At 41.0% G+C, this 21,879-nt stretch overlaps 2 protein-coding genes across 4 annotated transcripts in view; one reads left to right on the top strand and one right to left on the bottom strand.

Moving 5' to 3' along the window:
- Positions 1-418: 418 nt before the first annotated feature.
- DIMT1 (DIM1 rRNA methyltransferase and ribosome maturation factor) lies at positions 419-11,780 on the bottom strand. The gene is made up of 12 exons (XM_060761541.2): positions 11,667-11,780; positions 8,399-8,478; positions 7,670-7,756; positions 6,468-6,529; positions 6,287-6,380; positions 6,130-6,179; positions 4,294-4,417; positions 4,089-4,181; positions 2,865-2,929; positions 1,883-1,946; positions 1,671-1,777; positions 419-1,222 (listed from the first exon to the last, which is right to left on the bottom strand). Exons 1-12 carry the CDS (start codon positions 11,725-11,727, stop codon positions 1,180-1,182), a joined length of 930 nt encoding a protein of 309 aa, XP_060617524.1. The 5' UTR covers positions 11,728-11,780; the 3' UTR covers positions 419-1,179.
- A 2,088-nt stretch (positions 11,781-13,868) lies between these two features.
- IPO11 (importin 11) overlaps positions 13,869-21,879 on the top strand; it is an 87,488-nt gene continuing 79,477 nt past the window's right edge. The window contains exon 1 of one of the 3 annotated variants that reach the window (XM_060761543.2): positions 13,869-13,975. The gene's annotated coding sequence lies outside the window, so the exon portion shown is untranslated. Of the gene's footprint in view, positions 13,976-18,537; positions 18,543-21,879 lie in introns of those variants that run through there. The other 2 variants (XM_067464588.1, XM_067464587.1) reach the window with 2 other exon arrangements.

Raw genomic sequence — 21,879 nt, 5'->3', positions numbered from 1 at the left:
AAGGTTATTTTCTGTACACGTGTGTGTGATGCCCTCCAAGGTCTCTGGGGCATTACCTAGCTCCTCCATCCTTCTACAGTTGCCCTCTCCTGTAGTGCTTATTGGCCCAGCGATGAAATATAGTTAGCAATCTAAAATAGTTTGCTACATTTATGGTTTAACTCACAATGATTGCTGACTTTAAATTTCTAATTCATATAGGACTGTCCAAATATTTCTATCCACTAGACACTTGTTTCAAGCTGTATTGACTACCTCATTGTGAGTGGTATTAATTGGTTAGCAAATTATTTGCTACTTTTTTAAGTCACACTTTTTCCCTGCTCCTGTGGTGTGAACAGAAACTGGTATCCTTACAGGGTATGTTATACATAAACTTGTGTAACCCACTAACAAAATGCCAGCCAAAATGTATCTGTAACATTTAAAGCTGCTACTGAAGAGCTTTTATTATTAAAAAGTATTAGCAATTGTCAGGAAAAGTCTGATACAAAATAATTATTGCTGTAGAGAAAAACGGATCAGCTTGATTAAAATCTAAAAGACCAGGTTTGGCACCAAGACAATGCTATTTCCTCTCTCAGATCCATGTATTCTTCCAAAAAGAATAGCTATACTTATTTGGCTAGTTAAACATAAGACAAATATTTAATAATATTAAACATAAAACAAGGCAACAAAAAGACTGGAACTTATCAGAAGAGCCTATATAAGGCGTGTTGAGGTATATACTCCATCTGTTTTTTGAAAGCAGGAGTGAAAAAACATGTGGCCCTCTCGATGCATTTGGATTGCAATTACTTTAAGCTCTGGTTAGTATATCCAATGTTGAGGGATAATGGGAGTTGAAGTCTAACTACATCAGGCGGGATAAAAATTCACATCCTGCTCAAAGAAGCAGAGAAGCTGGAGAAAAACAATGCAATAGGTGGCCTTTTGTATCCATTTCACATAATCTGATTATTTAAAACATCTGAATGTGCTGAGTCAGAGCAATTTATTTTCTCTGGATGGCATGGAGGAGTAATCCACATGGTATAAATGCATTGATTCTCCATTCCATCCAAGAATGAAACTTCATGATAAATATACATCTCTCATTCCTTATGAATGGCTTTATAGTGCTGTTTTATTTATAAAACATTCTTCTGTTTGTCATCTTCAATTTCATTCTTCCTTTCAGGAAAAGTGGATGCCTTTTGAATTGAAGCCATGTAGAAGACTAAAAGAGAAAAAAAACAACGTTTTCATTAAGATCCTATTTCATGTAGAATAATATGTAGAATAAACATTAAGGAAGAAGTTTTTAACAGTTTGATTCTGGGAACTGATGCCTTGAAGGCGGAGTTTTCTTCTATGAAGGCTTTAAAGAGAGGTTGGATTAATCAGAAGCACTTTAGCTGAGTTGTATATGAAGGAGTGGGATTGGATAGCCTCCTGTGCAGTCCCTTTCAACTCTGATTCTATTATCCATGCAGCAGCCAAGATTGTCTTGCCAAACTACATGGGGCACAACACCAACTGTTAACACACTGTAGGGTATTCAAAATGCAGTTGAACCCATGACACTGCACAGAATCTTCACATCTATTTTTGCAGAGATTTGAGAACAAGGAGCCCTTTAACTGAGAATATAGAAAAAATGAAAATGTGAAAAAATTTAGTTTCACCTGATGAAATCATCAATATCCATTACTCGTGCACGTTTTTCTGAGTAACCAGTGTCTTTTAAAATTTCATGAATGAGATTTCCAATACTGAAATTTTCAGGAATTTCCTGTCAACATAAAAGATGAGAGAATTTACCTTATGTACTATCTATGAGATGAGAAGTAACTTAATTTTTTCCCAAAAACCAAACAGAAATAAATGGAAAGGTTACCAAGTTATTCTGTGAGCAGTGGATTCGGTAATTTTGTTCCAGTAATTGTTTCACAGCATTTGAACTGAAATGAGTAAAAATAGGAAAGATTATATATAGCTATAGGGATACCCTCTTGCATTTTGAAAAAAAAAAAGGATTAAAAGAAGCATTATTAAAAATTGTATTAGAGAAACACCAAGGGCTTATATGAGAACTGGATATATTTATAATCATGGTAAAGAAGACTGTAAGTCCCTTTTATACTTTTCTACCCCTTCACTAAAGTTTGAAAGAATCTTGGAATGCAAAATTTTAGAAAAACCATAAGAAACCAGTGTCAACTCTGAAATAATAAAACTATGCAAAATGAAAGGATATTTTGCTTAGTTTTGCTTAACTGAGATAAAGCATCCTAATAGCCTTAATGGAAGCACAAGTTCTAGGCTCCCCCATATTTAGGCTTGCTTGCCTACCCTGCTATCCTGGACCCTGTGCCAAAAAAGTGATGGATCAATCAATCAAACAAGGAATCAACTGGCTCAAAACGGGGAGACCAGAGGCAGCATGAGGACTTGTTAGAGACCCTTTATTTAGTGAAATACACAATACCCATCGTCATAACCTAATATGATATGAAAAAAGCACAAAAGCACCAATGCATCTGAATCTTCTTTTGTCTATAGTCACATAAAAATTGCTCACTGCCATCTTCATTTGTTATGACAAAGCCTGGGCAGGGTCCCAGCTCACTTCTTCATAGTTGGCTGTTATTTAGAAATCAGGTGTATCATCATCTCCCGGTTTTCCTCTCTTTTTGCTCATGAGCAAAGGAAAGACAAGGCAATATAGCAATATTACCAACTCCAAATACAAGGAGAACAAACACAATCTGTTAATACAATCCAGTGTGACGATTCATCAAAGGAGAAACAGTTGACTCCTATACGATAAAAAGTGACTGCTCAGCTGCAAACCAAATACTCCCTCTGATATAACTTACTTGAAAACTGCAGCAAGTGTCTTATTTTTCCTGACAAAGACTATCCTTAGCAGGCCATCCCATTCCTAAATAAACATATAATACATGTGATTCAAATTGTGCACATTTTAGAGTAAAATTTTGAGTAGCATCTGTTCCCCAGCAAGTGTTCTCTCACTCTTAATTTCATTTGTACTTCTGTCTCATTCCCTTGTTACTCCAGATGCTTCCTCTAGTCTCCCTCAATTTTAAATATCAGCTATATGCTTGTTTTTAATCTTCTAAATAATAATAATAAAACTTTATTTGTATTCCACACTAACTCTCTGAGGGGACTCAGGGCCGATTCCAACATAACAATTACAAATGTTCAATGCATTCATAAAGTCCCAGAGAAACCCTGCATATGAAAATAACATTAAAACCTAACATCAAATTAAAGGCTAACATCAGTAAATTAATACTAATATCAATAAATTAAACTACACATAGTCTAACATATATAATAACATAAAATCTAAACAAACAACCACATTAATTTACATATGGTCAGAGTGCCACTCCATTCAAAACACAACTAATTTCTGGGATAGAGCATGCCTCAGAAACTCATTTCGGTTTTTACAGTGTTCCTCAAATGTATTTGTTGATTGAATATATATCCTTTCTCACAAAATGGGCTTCAAATCATCATAAATATGCCTTAAAAATGCACAATCAGGGTACAATTAATAGGATAGTCTTTGATGAGCATAATGACGCGAACAGGGGCCTCAGTTGATTTTATCCTAAGTGAGACATTAATCTTTAGCCTTTTTCTTACTAACGGTTAAATTTGGCTTTGCTGAAATCTTTCCCCAAATCAACCAATACACACAATAAACAAACACACCAACAGATTCCACACACCCTTTTCATCAACTGATATTTGATGATATTAAAACGTCAAGTGTTAGACAACCCTCATAAAAAACACATGGTATTGCAAAAAAAAATAAATTGCTTAATTATAGGTTATGTAAGGAAAGAGGAGCATGAAGTTCTCCAATTGTTGTTATTTAAACTGCAACTCCATCATCTCTAAACATCAGTTTTGATCATCAAGACTAGTGGGAGTACAACAAAATGTGGAATGCTATGTGTTTCTAATCCCTGATTTCTACAATCATGGAAGAATAAGACAACACTTGTGACTATTGCGTAATTTGTTTTTATGGAGTTTACATCAATAGTGATGAGTCTCACCTGAAAATTGATTGGTGGTGGAGGGTTTTTTGGTTCTATCCTCACAACACTGGATTCAACTTTGGGCGGTGGTTTAAAATTATTTTTTCCAACCTGTTAACAATAAAAGATACACCTTGTTTACATCTTCATGAGAACTTGCTTTCCTCTAGCTTTCTATATGAAAATGTACAGCTCAATTTCAAGTATTTGTTGATGTACTTACTTTCATCAAGTGGTCAACACGCGCTAATAACTGAGTATTAACAGAGAGTCTGCAATATAAAGGAGAGCCGGGTTTTGCAACCAAACGAAGAGCGAATTCTCTTTGGAACATAAGAATTGCACACCTAGAAACAAAAGAAAGGAGATATAAGTTTGGATCACATTGCCCTGAAGCAGGACTTTTTGAGAAAGGGTAACAACACAATTTCTTCGTGATGTTTTATTAATTTGCACATTACTTTTCCACATAGATCTAACAAGTTTATTGCTTTATTTCTAAAATATGCAACAGATGTATAAACTAGATTACATCACTGCAACAGCAGAGTAACCTATACACACCTACTTTTGGATGATAAAAGTATATAGCCTAAATACTAAATGCAATATAAACTCTGCGGAATTCCTTTTCACTGCCTCACTGTAAGAGAGCTTGTGATAATAAAATGGGAACAAGAAAATAAATAACTAGGATGGAATAAGATGCAGAAGATAACAGATTCACTTGGCCACGTATGTTAGCTATTAGTTTTATGATTTTTGTAATAATTAGAGTTGATTATGACATAGTTATGTACATGGTATTAAATATCTAAATTTCTGAAACACTTGTACATTACTGTTGGTGCTACTGGCCTTTAAGTTAGATCCAGCTAATAGCAACTCTCCTCTAAGGTTTTCTTGGCAAGATTTGTTAAGAGGAGGTATGCCACTGCCTTCTTCTTAGGCAAATCATGTGTGTCTTGCCCAAGGTCACCAAGTTGATTTCAATAGCCAAGCTCTGACTCAAACACGGGTCTCTTGGAGTCCCAGGTGAACACTGTTAGAGCATGCAAGGAATCAGTGAGTGTCTGTGTGTGTCAGCTGCAAATAAGATGCATGAAACTGATTGGTCAGGCAATGCACAGGGTGATGACTGAGGCTGAAACTTTTGGGCACTGTTGCATTTTGTTCAGGCTGGAACTATGCGGGTGCAAAGAGAGATGAAGAGAGAAACAGAGAGAGAGTTGCTTCTTGGCTGCTGAAAGAAAGTTAACTCATATGGACACAGAAAAGATTATTTTAAATCTCTCATAAAAGGACATTTAGTGAGTTGATGCAACTGATCATATTGTACACATTTTGTTCAAAATTAAGAAGAGTAAAACTACTTTATTGTTCACCTGCATGGCATATTTTCTTTCCCTGGCAAGGCAGTGTGTGGGCTGACCAAATGTGAACTACACGTGGTTTATTTTGCATTACGCTACACACTCAAACCACTATCCCTCACTTGTTCTCTTTATATAAATATTACATTTTTTATAAATTTTCCATAAACCATCCCCAAATAGTATTAATACAGGATCAAAAATACCTATAAAGATATGGAGATTGAAGTAAACAAACATCCAGGTTATGGAAGAAGGAAAAATGAAAGTGCTTGTCAATAACCTCTGTTCTTTGTACTTCAGACTTTTCAGGAAAAATGTATAAAGATATGACAGTAAAAACAGTAAGTATCTATTTTTAGGAGTCCTTGAATGACCCAAACAAATCAGACTTCCTAAGAAAATATAAAATCAGGGTTTCGCTTGCCACATTTCAAAAGGAATGAGCAACTATTATTAGAACAGCCCTTCTTTTGTGATCTGTACACAGATTTACTGCTTTCATCTTAAAGAAAGTAAACTTAACTTCTAGTTTGAAATAACAAATAATTTGTAGCATGCTAGAATGACATAATGGCTAATCATTTGTTTTGCAGATCAACTGTCTGTTGGTACTAATCAGTGAAACTGAACGATTTGTAAAAGCACCCAAAATATATTAGAAATGATACATTTTTAATACATACCTGAAGAAAGGCCGATGTAACAACAGCTTAAAAACAAAAGGAGAAGAAATCTGGAGGGGAAAAATAGAGAAAGCTAATTTCCCATGATCCTTACCATTGTAAACTAGAAGTTATCTTACTTAGCCTTATTTTCTAATATGCTTAGTTTTGTACTTACTTGATAAGGCAAATTAGCTACACAAGCGTCAAAAAATGGCAGGTCACTTTTCAATACATCTCCAATTTTTATTTCAAGTTTGTTAGCCAAAGGTCTGGAATAAAAACCACAGTTCTCAAATTAGTATATTTCCCAAACAAATTTTAGTGTGTTGCATTTTTCTTCTATCATGTCTACTTACGTGCCCTGCACTCTTTTCTGAAGTTCACCAGCAAGCTTCACATCAACCTCACAGGCAACTACCTGGAAAAATATATAAACAAATTAATTTGCATGTGCTTCATATATAATGAAGCACAGAACTATGCCATAGTTGTCAACACATGTGATAAAAGCTCTCTTTCAGATTATTAAATGTTTATGACACAACTTTTTTGTGTAATGGTGTAGTAGGCATCCAGTTCCCACCAGAAAATTAAATATGATACATTTAAGTTGGTTAATGCATGACAAGAAGAATATTACCCCAAAAAATAGACAAGTGCAGAGGCAACCAAAGGTTTCATTAGTATTTCCAAGGAAAATAGTGTTTTGGATTATTATGTCCACATTGTCTGACTGGACTTTTTAGCTCTTTCTTTCCCCTGCTCTACAACTTCTCATACATCCTGAAAAATGTTTTGAGGAGTCCTGCAATCTTTTAGAGAGGAAGAGAAAAAGGGAAGAGATGTCACAGAATAATAGAGTTGGAAGAGACCAAAAGGGTCATTCATTCCATTGGAAGATAAAAAAAAAACCAAACAAAACAAAACAAAAAAAACCCTAAATTTTGCCAAATTTCAACTATTAGAACAAAAGCATTTTAACCATAGGCATGTGAAGTGCTGGATGTAAACACTGTATTTAGCCCAGTATTCTTAGAAAACCTGCTAAATGATTTCAGGCTTAACCTAAAAATATTTCCAGGATGAAGCAGACTGAGAGAAGATATGTATTACATATTGGCTAAGAAGATATGTATTACATATGATACAGTCCCCAAAGCCTCATTTCTTCACTTCCCTTCAGCCGAAAACTTTTAATTGTCTCATTTACCTCTTTCTATCTCTCCATGTTGAAAGCAGGACAGGAGGAAATATACAATTTGCTCATTGTTAACAGATCACAATGTTTTGGGTTGCTGTGAGTTTTCTGGGCTGTATGGCCATATTCCAGAAGCATTCTCTCCAGACGTTTCACCCACATCTATAACAGGCATCCTCAGAATTTGTGAGGGTTTCCCACAGACCTCACAATCTCTGAGGATGCCTGCCATAGATGTGAACAAACGTCAGGAGATAATGCTTCTGGAACATGGTCATACAGCTCGGAAAACTCACAGCACCAATGATTCCAGCCATGAAAGCCTTGGACAACATGGAATGTTTTGGTTTCTTTTCTTACCCTTTTCACCTTTTCCAACATTTTTACTGTCATGTTACCAGTGCCAGGGCCAACCTCTAGAACAACATCTGTAGGATACAAGGAAGCCTAAAAATGAAAGAGAATGGATTTACAGTATTAAAAATAACAAGTCAGTATTTGACAGAAAATGAATTGATATCATATAGCACATGTAATATATTTAATGCAATAATTCTACCTGACCCCAAAATAAAATAGGTGGAACAGGAGTGCACCTGTGAATTTAAATTACTTTCTATAAGTTGGTCATTTCAAATATATTTCACATTGTAAGTAATTATTAGTGTTCTACAATACAATCCCATTTTTATCTGCTCAGTTGTATCTGTGCAAACTGATAACTCTGTATAACAACATTTGGAAAAAAATCTGTTCCTGGTTATTTCCTGTTTAATTGTGTGATACTTACTTTGAAAGCAGTTGTTATACTCTAGAAACTTCATTTTGTGGCTGCCACAAATTATGTTGAATTGGGTTGAGACTCTATCAGATATTAATTGAAAAACTATACCAAAATATGCTGCAGAATTTTCTGCAACAACAAAGTTTTTGCAATTTAATAAACTTTTTCCATGTTTTTATGACTGAACCAAATAGAAAATGACATTTACAATTCAGGGACAAATTGAGTAATTGATATCTATACTTTAGTTACAGACTACATCCATGGCAAGACATTTTTATATAATTTAACTGATTATTACCTACCTTCTCTATGATGCTGTTAACAATGAGGGGATTCTTCAAAATATGTTGGCCCAATCCTGTGTTGAACCTGATGCCAGATACTGAAGAAAAAAAGTGCAAGTACAACAATCACTTGCAGGCAATCTGGTATGACAATACAAGGAGAGTGGGCTCTTCAAGAATGTCAACCAAATCTTTATTCTCTTTTTACATGAAACTAGAACCTGGCAGTGTTGATTTTCTGCCACATGCAGCAAACCTACTCTGGACAGTTTGCAACTCTCTTTATATGTGGTGTATGGTTTTAGTGTTGGATCATGACTCTGGAGACTGGGTTTGATTCCTCACTCAGCACTGGAAACCCACCAAGTGACCTTGGGTGAGTCATATACTCTCAGCCCCAGAAATCGCTTAGGGTTGACATAAGTAGGGAACTCATCACAATAGAGAATGAATCTACTTTAAATCTGGTTTCTTCCACCTGCAGAATTCTGGGGTTTGTATTTTAGGGAGGAGCCTTTAAAAGGCCCACAAAATTACAAACCTCAGAATTCTGCAGGAGGAAGAAACCGGTTTTAAAGTGGATTCATTCTCTATTGTGATGAAGTACTATGATATGACAACACACAGAATAATGTACTACAGAACGATGGGGGTTGTAGTTGGATGAGGCAACAGCTAAAGACTTTGTAAAACTATAACTCCTATGATTTCAGGTCAAAGTGATACCAAACTGCATTAATCCTGCAGTGTAGATGCACCAATGTCTGTTTGAAAATGCTCAAAAGAAAAACCTACTGCCATGAAACCTAAGGCCCCTTCTACAATGCCATAAAAATCCAGATTATCTGATTTGAACTGGGTTATATGGCAGTGTAGACTCAGGCCTCTTCCACACATCTGTATAAAATCCAAATTGAACTGGATTATATGGCAGTGTGCACTCAGATAATTCAGTTCAAAGCAGATATTGTGGACTATCTGCCTTCATATTCTGGGTGATATGGCTGTGTGGAAGGGCCCCCATTTAATCTAGTTCAAAGTGGATAATTTGGATGATATGGCAGTCTGAGAAGGGTCTAAACAGGTATTTGAAACCAGCCCATTGAGACCTCTCTCGGGGTATGCTTACACTGTGGAGGTAAGGGAGTTTGACACCACTTCAATGGCCATGGCTGAATGCTATGGCATCATGGGAGTTGTAGTTTTGGCCTTTAGCATTCTCTGCAAAGAATGCTGATACTTCACCAAACTAAAGATCCCATGATTCCATTGCACCGAGGGTCCTTCCACACAGCCATTTAGCCCAGAATATCAAGGCAGAATAACCTACAATATCTGCTTTAAACTGGAATATCTGCCATATAAATAATAATAATAATAATAATAATAATAATAATATATCCCTGGGCCCTTCCACACAGCCCTATATCCCAGAATATCAAGGCAGAAAATCCCACAATTATCTCCTTTGAACTGGAGGAATTGTGGGAATTTCTACCTTAATATTCTGGGATATAGGTGTGGAAAGGCCCATAGTTCAAAGCAGATAATGTAAGAGTTTATTCAGCTGTGTGAAAGGGACCTCAGAAACCCTAATGTTGGGCACTGCTTGACCTTTTTTGTGTGTGTCAGGAGCAACGTGAGAAACTGCAAGTGACTTCTAGTGTGAGAGAATTGCCTGTCTGCAAGGATGTTGCCCAGGGGACGACTGGATGTTTTGATGAGGAGCTGGAGCTGATAGAGGGAACTCATCCGCGATCTCCCCGGATTCAAACCTGCAACCTCTCGGTCTTCAGTCTTGCCAGCACAGGGGTTTAACCCACTGTGCCACCGGGGGCTCCTGTAACATGTTAGTACAGGTAAAAGTTTCCCCCTTGACATTAAATTACCTGGCTCAATTGTGGTAGTGGAGCCCCTGGTGGTGCAGTGGGTTAAACCCTTGTGCCGGCAGGGCTAAAGACCAACAGGTCGCAGGTTCAAATCCAGGGAGAGGCGGATGAGCTCCCTCTATCAGCTCCAGCTCCTCATATGGGGACATGAGACATTGGCAATCTTTAGGAAGAGCTTGAAGATGTGGTTGTTCCAGTGTGCCTTCCCAGAATAGGAAACTCCTAGCATCATGTCCCAATTGCACTTTACTAGAGATTAAGATTGTCTGCACACCGCACTTATCTCCAAAAACCTATCCATCTCACCTGTCATGTTCAGCATTTTAAAATTTTAATCATTACATTTGGCCCGGCCTTAGTTTTAAATGTGTCATGGTGTAATTGTCTAATGTTTATTGCTATTGTTCTAATGTTTGTTGCTTGTTTTATGAGTTTATTTATTGTTGTATTTGTTATGCTGTTGTTTTATTGATGTCTTGGGCCTCGGCCTCTTGTAAGCCGCACCGAGTCCTTCGGGAGATGTTAGCAGGGTATAAATAAAGGTTTATTATTATTATTATTATTATTATTATGAGAGAAGCCTCCCACAAGGATGATAAAACATCAAAATCATCCGGGTGTCCCCTGGGTAACGTCCTTGCAGACGGCCAATTCTCTCACACCAGAAGCGACTTGCAGTTTCTCAGGTCGCTCCCGACACGACAAAAAAAATAATGTTGTAGTTTTTATCTGACCTAAGAGCTAGGTTTTCAAGAAATGGCATCTGCAGAAATAGACAAAGAGCCCTTCCATACAGCCTCTATATCCCAAAATATCAAGGCAGGAAATCCCACAATATGAGTGTGGACTCAGATAACCCAGTTCAAAGCAGATATTGTGGGATTTTCTGCCTTGATATTCTGGGATATCAGGGCTGTGTGGAAGGGCCCAAAGACAGAACTCTGTGATCATTGCAGAATCTCAGCCACCATGTCTAATTTTTTTCCTAATATGTTTAGAAAATACAAATTGAGCACACAGAAAATAAATCCTCACAACTGACCCCTCAAAAAGCCACACAGCCATATAACCCCAGAATATCTGCTTTGAACCGGGTCAGCTGAGTCCACACTGCCATATATCCCTGTTGAAAGCAAGATCATGTGGGATTTCATCCAGCTGTGTAGAATGGGCCTGAGTCATGGCTGTTAAAGTAGCATCAAACCGCAGTAACTCTACAATTAGGCTGTTAGGAACTGTGGGAGTTGAAGTCCAAAACTCCTGGAGGAGGGCCGAAGTTTGCCTAACCCATGCCTGCTCTACAGTGTAGATACACTCTCACATGCCGATATCATGAAGGTGGCTTCTCTCTCTCTCTCTCTCTCATCTACAGTCTTTCCCTTTCGTCGCTCTCCCACCTGGTGCTTTGCCTTCTCGTTTCTGCTTCCCAGAACGGGGCTTCGTCTTGACTTTCGGCATCGTGTCTCTCTCACTCTCTCTCTCTTGCAGGGAATGGTTGCAATAGAGGCGGCGCCGCGCGCAAAGGCTGCCGGGAAAGGTAGTTTCCCTGACGCCTCGTTGAACGCAAAGCCACCTTTGGAGGACTACAATCCCCAGAAAAGGACAGCGTCCGAATTCCTTAAAGGGGCACCCACCCCGAGCGCCATGAATCAATGCTATCTATGGTCTTCAACTCCCAGAAATCCTATCAGCTGGTAAACTGGCTGGGATTTCTGGAGGTTGTAGGCCAAAACACTTGGGGATCCACAGGTTGAGAACAACTGTGCTAAGCAATTAAGCTGCATGATATGAGTCTATAGACCAGGCCTGGGCCAACTTGGGCCCTCCAGGTGTTTTGGACTTCAACTCCCACCATTCAACAGCCTCAGGCCCTTTAGGGCCTGAGGCTGTTAGGAATGGTGGGAGTTGAAGTCCAAAACACCCAGAGGGTCGAAGTTGGCCCAGGCCTGGTCTACATTGCCATATAATCCAATTCAAAGCAAATAATTTATTTAAAACTAGCTGTTCCCTGCCACGCGTTGCTGTGGCCCAGTCTGTATGCATGTGTTTTGTGTGTGTGTTTATGTGTGTATATATTTGTGTATATATGTGTTTGCGTATATATATATATGTGTATATATTTGTGTGTTTATATGTGTATAGTATGTATATGTGTGTGCTTGTATATATGCATATTTGTGTATATATATGTATGTATATGTATGTGTGCATATATTTGTGTGTGCTTGTGTATATGTGTATGTATGTGTGCATATGAGTGTATATGTATATATGGTGTATTTGGGTGGGGAGTGTTAAGTCCCTTCTGCTGGGGTGTTTGTGTGTGTGTGTTTAGGGGTGATGAACACTTGTTGGACTGTTAGGTGTATTGTGTCCAAATCTGGTGTCAATTCATCCAGTGGTTTTTTAGTTAATTCCACAAACAAACATTACATTTTTATATATATAGACTAGCCGTCCCCTACCACGCGTTGCTGTGGCCCAGTCTGTATATGTGTTTAGTGTGTTTATATATGTGTTTGCGTATATATGTGTGGTTTAGTGCATGCATTGTAATGTGTTTTTTTTTTTTTTGGCTTTTTAAGTCCCTTCTGCTGTGTGTATTTTTTTTATGAGTGATGGTCACTCATTGGCCTGATAGGTGTCTTGTGTCCAAATTTGGTGTCATTTCGTCCAGTGGTTTTTCTGTTATATTAATCCCACAAACAAACATTACATTTCTATTTATTCTATTTACACCGCAGTGAGTCGCCCCTGGGCTGAGAATTGCGGTATATAAGCGAAGTAAATAAATAAATAAATAAATAATAAACTAGCCATGCTGTGGCCCACTCTGGTGGTCATGGGGATTCTGTGTGGGAGGTTTGGCCCAATTCTATCGTTGCTGGGGTTCAGAATGCTCTGTGATTGTCGGTGAACTACAAATCCCAGCAACTACAACTCCCAAATGTCAAGATTCTATTTTCCCCAAACTCCACCAGTGTTCACATTTGGGCATATTGAGTATTCATGTAGAGTTTGGTCCAGATCCATCATTATTTGAGTCCACAGTACTCTGTGGATGTAGGTGAACTACAACTCCAAAACCAAAGGACACTGCCCTCCAAACCCTTCCAGTACTTTCTGTTGGTCATGGGAGAACTGTGTGCCAAGTTTGGTTCAATTCCATCGTTGCTGGGGTTCAGAATGCTCTGATTGTAGGTGAACTATAAATCCCAGCAACTACAACTCCCAAATGACAAAATCAATATTTTTTTGAGTGAAGGACATACATTGGGTTGTTAGGTGTCTTGTGTCCAAATTTGGTGTCAATTTGTTCAGTGGTTTTTGAGTTATATTAATCCTACAAACGAACATTACATTTTTATTTATACAGATTGATTTAAAACATTTATATTCCGCCCTCCTCACCCCGAAATAATATGCTAGTGTTCCTTCCTATAGGTCTTTTTGTGACACTTAAGGGCGTCCTTGAATTGACACCACTTTGCCGCGTGTTAAGGGCATGCTTATTCCGTCTCCACGTTGCCACAGCGACCGGAAACCTCGAGGAGGAGGGGGAGGGGGAGAAAGAGAGGATGGCGCGCCGGTGTGACGTCACTGCGACGCGCCGCGTGGTGTCGGCGGCGGCACGAGCTTCGCGACCCGTGGGATTGTCGGCGGCAATAATAACAGACGTAGGCTTGGGGCCCTCCGCGAAGAAAGAGTGAGTGAATGGATTTGGCCGCTTTGGAGGCCTCGCTCAAGGCGGAGAGGCTGTGAAGGCGAACCTTTTCCTGGTCCAGGCAGGGAGGGAAATCGTACAATAACCACACCCCCTGAACTCCTTTCTCCCCTGCGAGTTCTGGACACTTTGGACCTCATCAAACTTCTAGACGCATGCCTGGGCCAACTTGGGCCCTCCAGGTGTTTTGGACTCCAACTCCCACCATTCCTCACAGCCTCAGGCCCCTTCCTTTTCCCCGTCAGCCGCTTAAGCGGCTGAGGGGGAAAAGGAAGGGGCCTGAGGCTGTGAGGAATGGTGGGAGTTGGAGTTCAAAACACCTGGAGGGCCCAAGTTGGCCCATGCCTGGGATAGATGCTCTACACCAGGCATCCCCAAACTGCTGCCCTCTTGCTGTTTGGGCCTCCAACTCCCAGAATTCCTGGCAATTGAACAGGCCTTATGGGAGTTGGAGGCCCAAACAGCTTGAGGGTGCCTGCTCTAGTGTGATGAGGTTCTTAGTGGTCACTGTAGATCAGGCATGTGCAAATTTAAGCCCACCAGGTGTTTTGGACTCCCAACTCCCAGAAATCCCAGTTGGGTTACTGACCTTTAAGAATTGTGGGAGTTGAAGTCCAAAATACCCAGAAATTTATATAGAACTAGCTGTGCCCTGCCACGCGTTGCTGTGGCCTATAGTAAAACTTATCAAAGTTGAGGTAGATATCAGGACTATTATGAAATAGAGGTACCTACCTATTCCTTCCCCCTTTTCCTCCCCCTTTCTCTCCTTTCTGCCTTCTCTGCCTCTTTCTTTCTTTCCTTCTTTCACTACTTGGTTTCATCCTTCTCTCTTTCCTTCATTCCCTCCCCCTTTCTTCCTTTGCCTTTCTTCCCTCCCTGTTTGCTTCCTACTTTCTCTTTTTATTTCCTTTTATTTCATCACCATCATAACAATAACAATAATGCAATGCATTGCCTTTGGGACCTGACACCTCTCCCATTCCCCCAGGGTCTAATAGGAATAATAGCATCATCATCATAATAATAGAAATAACAACCTTTACCCACCACGCGTTGCTGTGGCCAGCTGTGGCCAACCTTCCGTCTTTCTCTCCTTCTTTCCCTCCCTCCTTCCTTCCTTCCCTCCCATCTTTCCTTCTCCTCTTCCTTCTCTGTCTCTTTCCTTCCTTCCCCCTTTTTCTTTCTCTTCTGGTCTCTTTTCTTCCTTCTCTCTTTCCTTCTTTCCTTCCCTCCCTCTTTCTCTACATCTTCCCCCTTCATTCACTCCCTCTTTCCTTCCTTCCTTCCTTCCCTTTTTTCTTTCCTTCTCTCCTTCCTTCCTTCCTTCCCCCTTTTTCTTTCTCTTCTGGCCTCTTTTCTTCCTTTTTTTCCTTCTCAAACTACAAGAGAGGAGATTCCATCTGAACATTAGGAAGAACTTCCTGTATGTGAGAGCCGTTCAGCAGTGGAACTCTCTGCCCCGGAGTGTGGTGGAGGCTCCTTATTTGGAAGCTTTTAAGCAGAGGCTGGATGGCCATTTGTCAGGGGTGATTTGAATGCAATATTCTTGCTTCTTGGCAGGGGGTTGGACTGGATGGCCCATGAGGTCTCTTCCAACTCTTTGATTCTATGATTCTATGATTCTCTCTTTCCTTCTTTCCTTCCATCCCTCTTTCTCTACATCTTCCCCCTTACTTCCTTCACTCCCTCTTTCTTTCCTTCCTTCATTCCCTTTTTTCTTTCCTTCTCCCCTTCCTTCCTTCCCCCTTTTTCTTTCTCTTCTGGTCTCTTTTCTTCCTTCTCTCTTTCCTTCTTTCCTTCCCTCCCTCTTTCTCTACATCTTCCCCCTTCCTTCACTCCCTCTTTCCTTCCTTCATTCCCTTTTTATTTCCTTCTCTCCTTCCTTCCTTCCCCCTTTTTCTTTCCCTCCCTCTGTCTCTCATTTCTTCCTTCTCTACCTCTTTCCTTCCTTCCCCCTTTTTCTTTCTCTTCTCCTGTCTCTCTTTTCTTTCCTTCCATCTTTCCTTTCCTTTTCTTCTTCCTTCTTTCTCTAACTTTCCTTCCTTTCCCCTTTTTCTTTACCTCCCTTTCTCTTTCTTCCTTCTTTCCTTCCTTCCCGTCTTTCCTGGATTTTGACAGGGCGGGAAGGGGCAGGGTGGGGTTTGGAGGTGGCGTGAAGTAAAAGGAGGTAAGATTGGGGCGGGGGAGTGATAAAGTGTGGGGTTGTGTGTTTGTGTGTGTGGCGGCGGGGGGAGTGATGGAGCATGGGGTTGCGTGTGTGTGTGCGGTGGCGGGGGAGTGATGGAGCGTGGGGTTGTGTGTGTGTGTGCGGCAGCGGGGGGAGTGATGGAACGTGGGGTTGCGTGTGTGTGTGCGGCGGCGGGGGGAGTGGGGTTGTGGGTGTGTGTGCAGCGGCGGGGGGAGTGATGGAGTGTGGGGTTGCATGTGTGTGTGCAGCGGCGGGGGAGTGATGGAGCGTGGAGTTGCGTGTGTGTGTGCGGCGGCGGGGGGAGTGATGGAGCGTGGGGTTGTGTGTGTGTGTGCGGCGGCGGCGGGGGGAGTGATGGAGCGTGGGGTTTTGTGTGTGTGGTTAAGTTTCGTTGGGTTTTTTTTGAGGTTTGTTGTTTTGCCGTTTTGTGAGTGTATTGTTGTGTTGTTTTTCATTTTGAGTAGATATGTTTGTACCTTGTGGGTTGTGTTATGGGCATGGGAATTTTGGTTAAGTTTCGTTGGGGGTGTTTTGAGTTTTGTTGTTTTGCCGTTTTGTGAGTGTGTTGTTGTGTTGTTTTTCATTTTGAGTAGATATGTTTGTACCTTGTGGGTTGTGTTATGGGCATGGGAATGTTGGTTAAGTTTCGTTGGGTTTTTTGAGTTTTGTTGTTTTGCCGTTTTGTGAGTGTGTTGTTGTGTTGTTTTTCATTTTGAGTAGATATGTTTGTACCTTGTGGGTTGTGTTATGGGCATGGGAATTTTGGTTAAGTTTCGTTGGGGATGTTTTGAGTTTTGTTGTTTCGCCGTTTTGTGAGTGTGTTGTTGTGTTGTTTTTCATTTTGAGTAGATATGTTTGTACCTTGTGGGTTGTGTTATGGGCATGGGAATTTTGGTGCAGTTTCGTTGGGGGGTTGTGGAGTTTTGTTGTTTTGCCATTTTGTGAGTGTGTTGTTGTGTTGTTTTTCATTTTGAGTAGATATGTTTGTACCTTGTGGGTTGTGTTATGGGTATGGGAATTTTGGTTAAGTTTCATTGGGTTTTTTTGAGTTTTGTTGTTTTGCCGTTTTGTGAGTGTGTTGTTGTGTTGTTTTTCATTTTGAGTAGATATGTTTGTAGCTTGTGGGTTGTGTTATGGGCATGGCAATTTTGGTGCAGTTTCGTTGGGGGGGTTGTGGAGTTTTGCTGTCCCGTTGAACCAACCTAACAGATTTATATATATAGATCATAGAGTTGGAAAAGAGCTCGTGGGCCATCAAGTTATTAAAAGTCAGTCTCATTAAACCTAGTGGTGCTTAATTTTGAGTAACTTTGGATAGGTTGTGCTCAGGGGCGGCTCAACCCATTACACAAAGTAAGCATTTGCAGTATAGTTAATTTTGCCCAGGGGCGCTCTTGGAAAATAGACCTTGACATATGTGAGTTGTAGTTACTGGGATGTATAGTTCACCTACAAACAAAGAGCATTCTGAACTCCACCAATGAAGGAATTGAACCAAATATGGCACACAGAGAGTTCTGAGAGTGCCTTGGACTGCGAGAAGATCCAACCAGTCCATCCTCCAGGAAATAAAGCCCGACTGCTCATTGGAGGGAAGGATACTAGAGACAAAGTTGAAGTACTTTGGCCACATCATGAGGAGACAGCAAAGCCTGGAGAAGACGATTATGCTGGGGAAGGTGGAAGGTAAAAGGAGGAGGGGCCGACCAAGGGCAAGATGGATGGATGGCATCCTTGAAGTGGCTAGACTGACCTTGAAGGAGCTGGGGGTGGTGACGGCCGACAGGGAGCTCTGGCGTGGGCTGGTCCATGAGGTCACGAAGAGTCGGAGACGACTGAACGACTGAACAACAATGGCACACAGAACTCCCACGACGAACAGAAATATATATCAGTGATTGGTGGGGGGGGGGGGGGGCGGCAAAATACTGTTTGCTTACCATTGAAAATTACCTCTGGTTGTGCTGCATTGCTAGTTTAATGGCTACAACTCAATAGGTGTTTTGTCTTCTCTGTCCCATTCTTTCTGTAAGCATGCTCACATGAGAGCAGAATGCCCTAAAACTGCTCTCTCTTCACATAAACATTTTACTATCATAGAATCATAGAGTTGGAAGAGACCTCATGGGTCATCCAGTCCATTCCCCTGCCAAGAAGTGGGAAAATCACATTCAAAGCACACCTGACAGATGGCCATCCAGGCTCTGCTTAAAAGCGGCTGAGGCAGGAAAGGAAGGGGCCTAAGGTTGTTAGGATTGTGGGAGTTGAAGTCCAAAACGTGTGGTGGTGGCAGCGGCACGAGCTTCGCGATCTGTGGGATTGGCGGCGGTAATAATAACAGACGTAGGCGAAGAAAGAGTGAGTGAGTGAGTGGATGGATTTGGCTGCTTTGGAGGCCTCACTCAAGGCAGAGAGGCTGTGAAGGCGAACCCTTTCCTGGTCCACCATATGTTTTGGCTTAAGCAGCTGAGGGGGAAAAGGAAAGGCCTGAGGCTGTTAGGAATTGTGAGAGCTGAAGCCCAAAACACCTGGAGGGCCCAAGTTTGCCCATGGCTGGGATAGATGCTCAACACCAGGCATCCCCAAACTGCTGCCTTCCTGCTGTTTGGGCCTCCAACTCCCAGAATTCCTTGCAATTGAACAAGTTAGCTAAGCCATCTGGGAATTCAGGCATGGGCAAGCTTTGGCCCTCCAGGTGTTTTGGACTCTCAACTCCCAGAAATCCCAGCCAGTTTGCTGACTGTTAAGAATTGTGGAAGGTGAAGTCCAAAACACCCGGAAGGCTGACAATTATAGAATCATAGAGTTGGAAGAGACCTCATGGCCCATGTAGTCCAACCAAGAAGCCAAGGAAGCAGGGAACTCTTGAATAGACTACTGCAACACACTCTGCGTTGGGTTGCTTTTGAAGACTGTTCAGAAGCTTCAAGTAGTCCAACGGGCTTCAGCCAGATTGCTCTCTGGAGCGGTGTACTGGGAAGCATCAGCTCCACTGGCTGTCAGTCTGCTACTGAGCACAATTCAAAGTGCTGGCTTTAGCATATAAAGCCCTGAACGGTTCTGGCTCAGCTTACCTATCTGAACGTATCTCCTGTTATGAACCATTGCGAAGTCTAAGATTGACGGGAGAGGCCCTGCACTCGGTCTCGCCATCCTCGCAAGTGCGACTGGTAGAGACGAGAGACAGGGCCTTCTCATTGGTGGCCCCTTGCCTGTAGAACTCTCTACCCAGTGACATTAGATTAGCCCCTCCTTCTTGTCCTTTAGAATAAAATCCATAACCTGGTTATGGGATCAAGCGTTCGAACAGTAGAGGCAGCAATTTAGAATGAGACCCAATTTGCGTGAATGACAATGGACTGACCTGAACTATGATTTCAAACCTGTGCGATTTAAACAATGTTTTAGTAATTTTATGTTTTTATTGCTTTTATTATTTATTACTGTTGTTGGCATTGAATGACTGCCTGTTGTGAAGCTGCCCTGAGTCCCCCTCCAGGAGTGAGAAAGACAGGAGACAAGTATGCGAAATAAATAAATAAATAGAGTTGGAAGAGACCTCATTGGTAATCTAGTCCAACCCCCTGCCAAGAAGCAGGAAAATTGCATTCAAAGTACTCCCAACAGATGGCCATCCAGCCTCTGCCTAAAAGCCTCCAGAGGAGGAGCCTCTGCCCATGCCTACTGTAGATTATACAATGGTGCACCATCTGTGGCCCTCCAGGTGTTTTAGACGTCAGCTCCCAGAAATCTTGACTATTGGATACGCAGGCTAGAACTTCTGTGGAGCCCAAAACACTTTGAGGCCCACAAATTACATCTCAAATAGACTACTGCAACACACTCTACTTTGAAGATTGTTCAGAAGCTTCAAGTAGTCCAATGGGTGGCAGCCAGATTGCTCACTGGAGTGGCGTACAGGGAACATACAACTCCCCTGTTGCGTCAACTCCACTGGCTGCCAGTCTGCTACCAAGCACAATTCAAAGTGCTGATTTTGGCCTATAAATGCCTAAATGGTTCCGGTCCAACTTACCTGTCTGAATGTATCTCCCTTTATGAAGAAGTTTGAGTGTTAAGATTGGCCAGGGAGGTCCTGCTCTCAATTCCATTGCCATCACAGGTGCGATTGGTGGGGGCAAGAGACAGGGCCTCCTTGGTGGTGGCCCTTTGGCTGTGGAAGTCCCCAGCAATACTAGATCTGCGTCCTCCCTCCTGTTGTTTAGAAAACAACTAAAATCCTGGCTATGCAAGCAGGCATTTGGTGACTGATAGTACTACTGAAGCAGCTAAATGACAACCACAGATTTCGTTCAATGTCTAATATGTCTAAATTGTTTTTATGTCCATGTTTGATGTGTTTCTGTTTAGTTTTAACAGGTTTAATTCATAGTTATATGTTATTGATTTAGATACATTATATATTGCTTTTATGTAAATGTTTTCCATTGAAGTTTTGCCACCTATTTTGTTGTACACCGCTTTGAGTCCCCCTAGAGATGAGAAAAGCAATATAGAAATGCAACAAATAAATAAATAAATAAATAAATAAATAAATAAATAAATGATACATCCATTGGTGTAGAACAGGCATGAGCAAACTTGGGCCCTCCAGGTGTTTTGGACTTCAACACCCATAATTCCTATCGGCCAATAAGCTGGCTGGGATTTCTGGGAATTGAAGTTCAAAACACTTGGAGGGTCGAACTTTGCCCATGTGTGGTGTAGAGGGAGGGAGTGATTTTGTCTTAGAGTTGGAAAGAGACCACAAAGGCCATCCAGTTCCTGCCATGCATGAACAAAGTGCTCCTGACAGAAGACCATCAAGATTTGGGTTAAAAACCTCAAAACAGAGACTCTGCCACACTCCAAGGCACATATTTGACTGCTGAACAACTCTTATCATCAGAGTTTTTTTTCTGTCTCTCTCTAATATTTAGGGGGAATCTTTTCCTGCAGTTTGAATCTACTCCTGTGTGTCCTAGTTTCTAGAGTACAGTAAGCAAACTTGCCTCCTCAACATGACATCCTTTCAAATATTTAAACATGCTATCATGTTCCCTCTGGTCCATCTTTGAGTGTCTGTGCCTCCTTGCTTGCCCCCTTCTGCAGCATCCATAGGAAGCATAAATCAAGATTCAGTTTGTTGTCAAAGACTTTCGTGACTGGAATCACTGGTTTGCTGTGAGTTTTCTGGGCTGTATGGCCATGTTCCATAAGCATTCTCTCCTGACGCTTTGCTCACATCTATGGCAGGCATCCTTAGAGGTTGTGAGTATGCTGGCATCGAGGTGGGTAAAAAGTCAAGAGAGAAAGCTTTTGGAACATGGTCATACAACCTGGAAAACTCACAGCAATCCAAGATTCAGTTTCTCTTTGCCATTCTGTACAAACCATGAGTGTTGCTAATAAATTACTAATCCAACTAAGTACAGATTATGGGTTGGTAAACTGACTTGTGCTATAAACTAGGGGTGTATCTTCTCTGTGGAATTTATGGAGTTTGACACCACTTTAACAACCATGGCTCAATGCTTTCAGAATTAAGGGACTTGTAATTTTTAAATTGTAATTAAGGGTCTTGCCTTCTCTGCTGAAGAGTGCTAGTGTCTCATTATATGACAGATCCCAGGATTCCATATAGCCTTGAGTCATGGCAGTTAAAGTGGTATCAAACTCTATTCATTTTATATTG

Source organism: Anolis sagrei, chromosome 2, assembly GCF_037176765.1.
Source record: "Anolis sagrei isolate rAnoSag1 chromosome 2, rAnoSag1.mat, whole genome shotgun sequence".
Lineage (NCBI taxonomy): Eukaryota > Metazoa > Chordata > Lepidosauria > Squamata > Dactyloidae > Anolis > Anolis sagrei.
The sequence above is the reverse complement of the archived record's forward strand: the minus strand, read 5'-3'. Positions and strand labels throughout refer to the sequence as shown.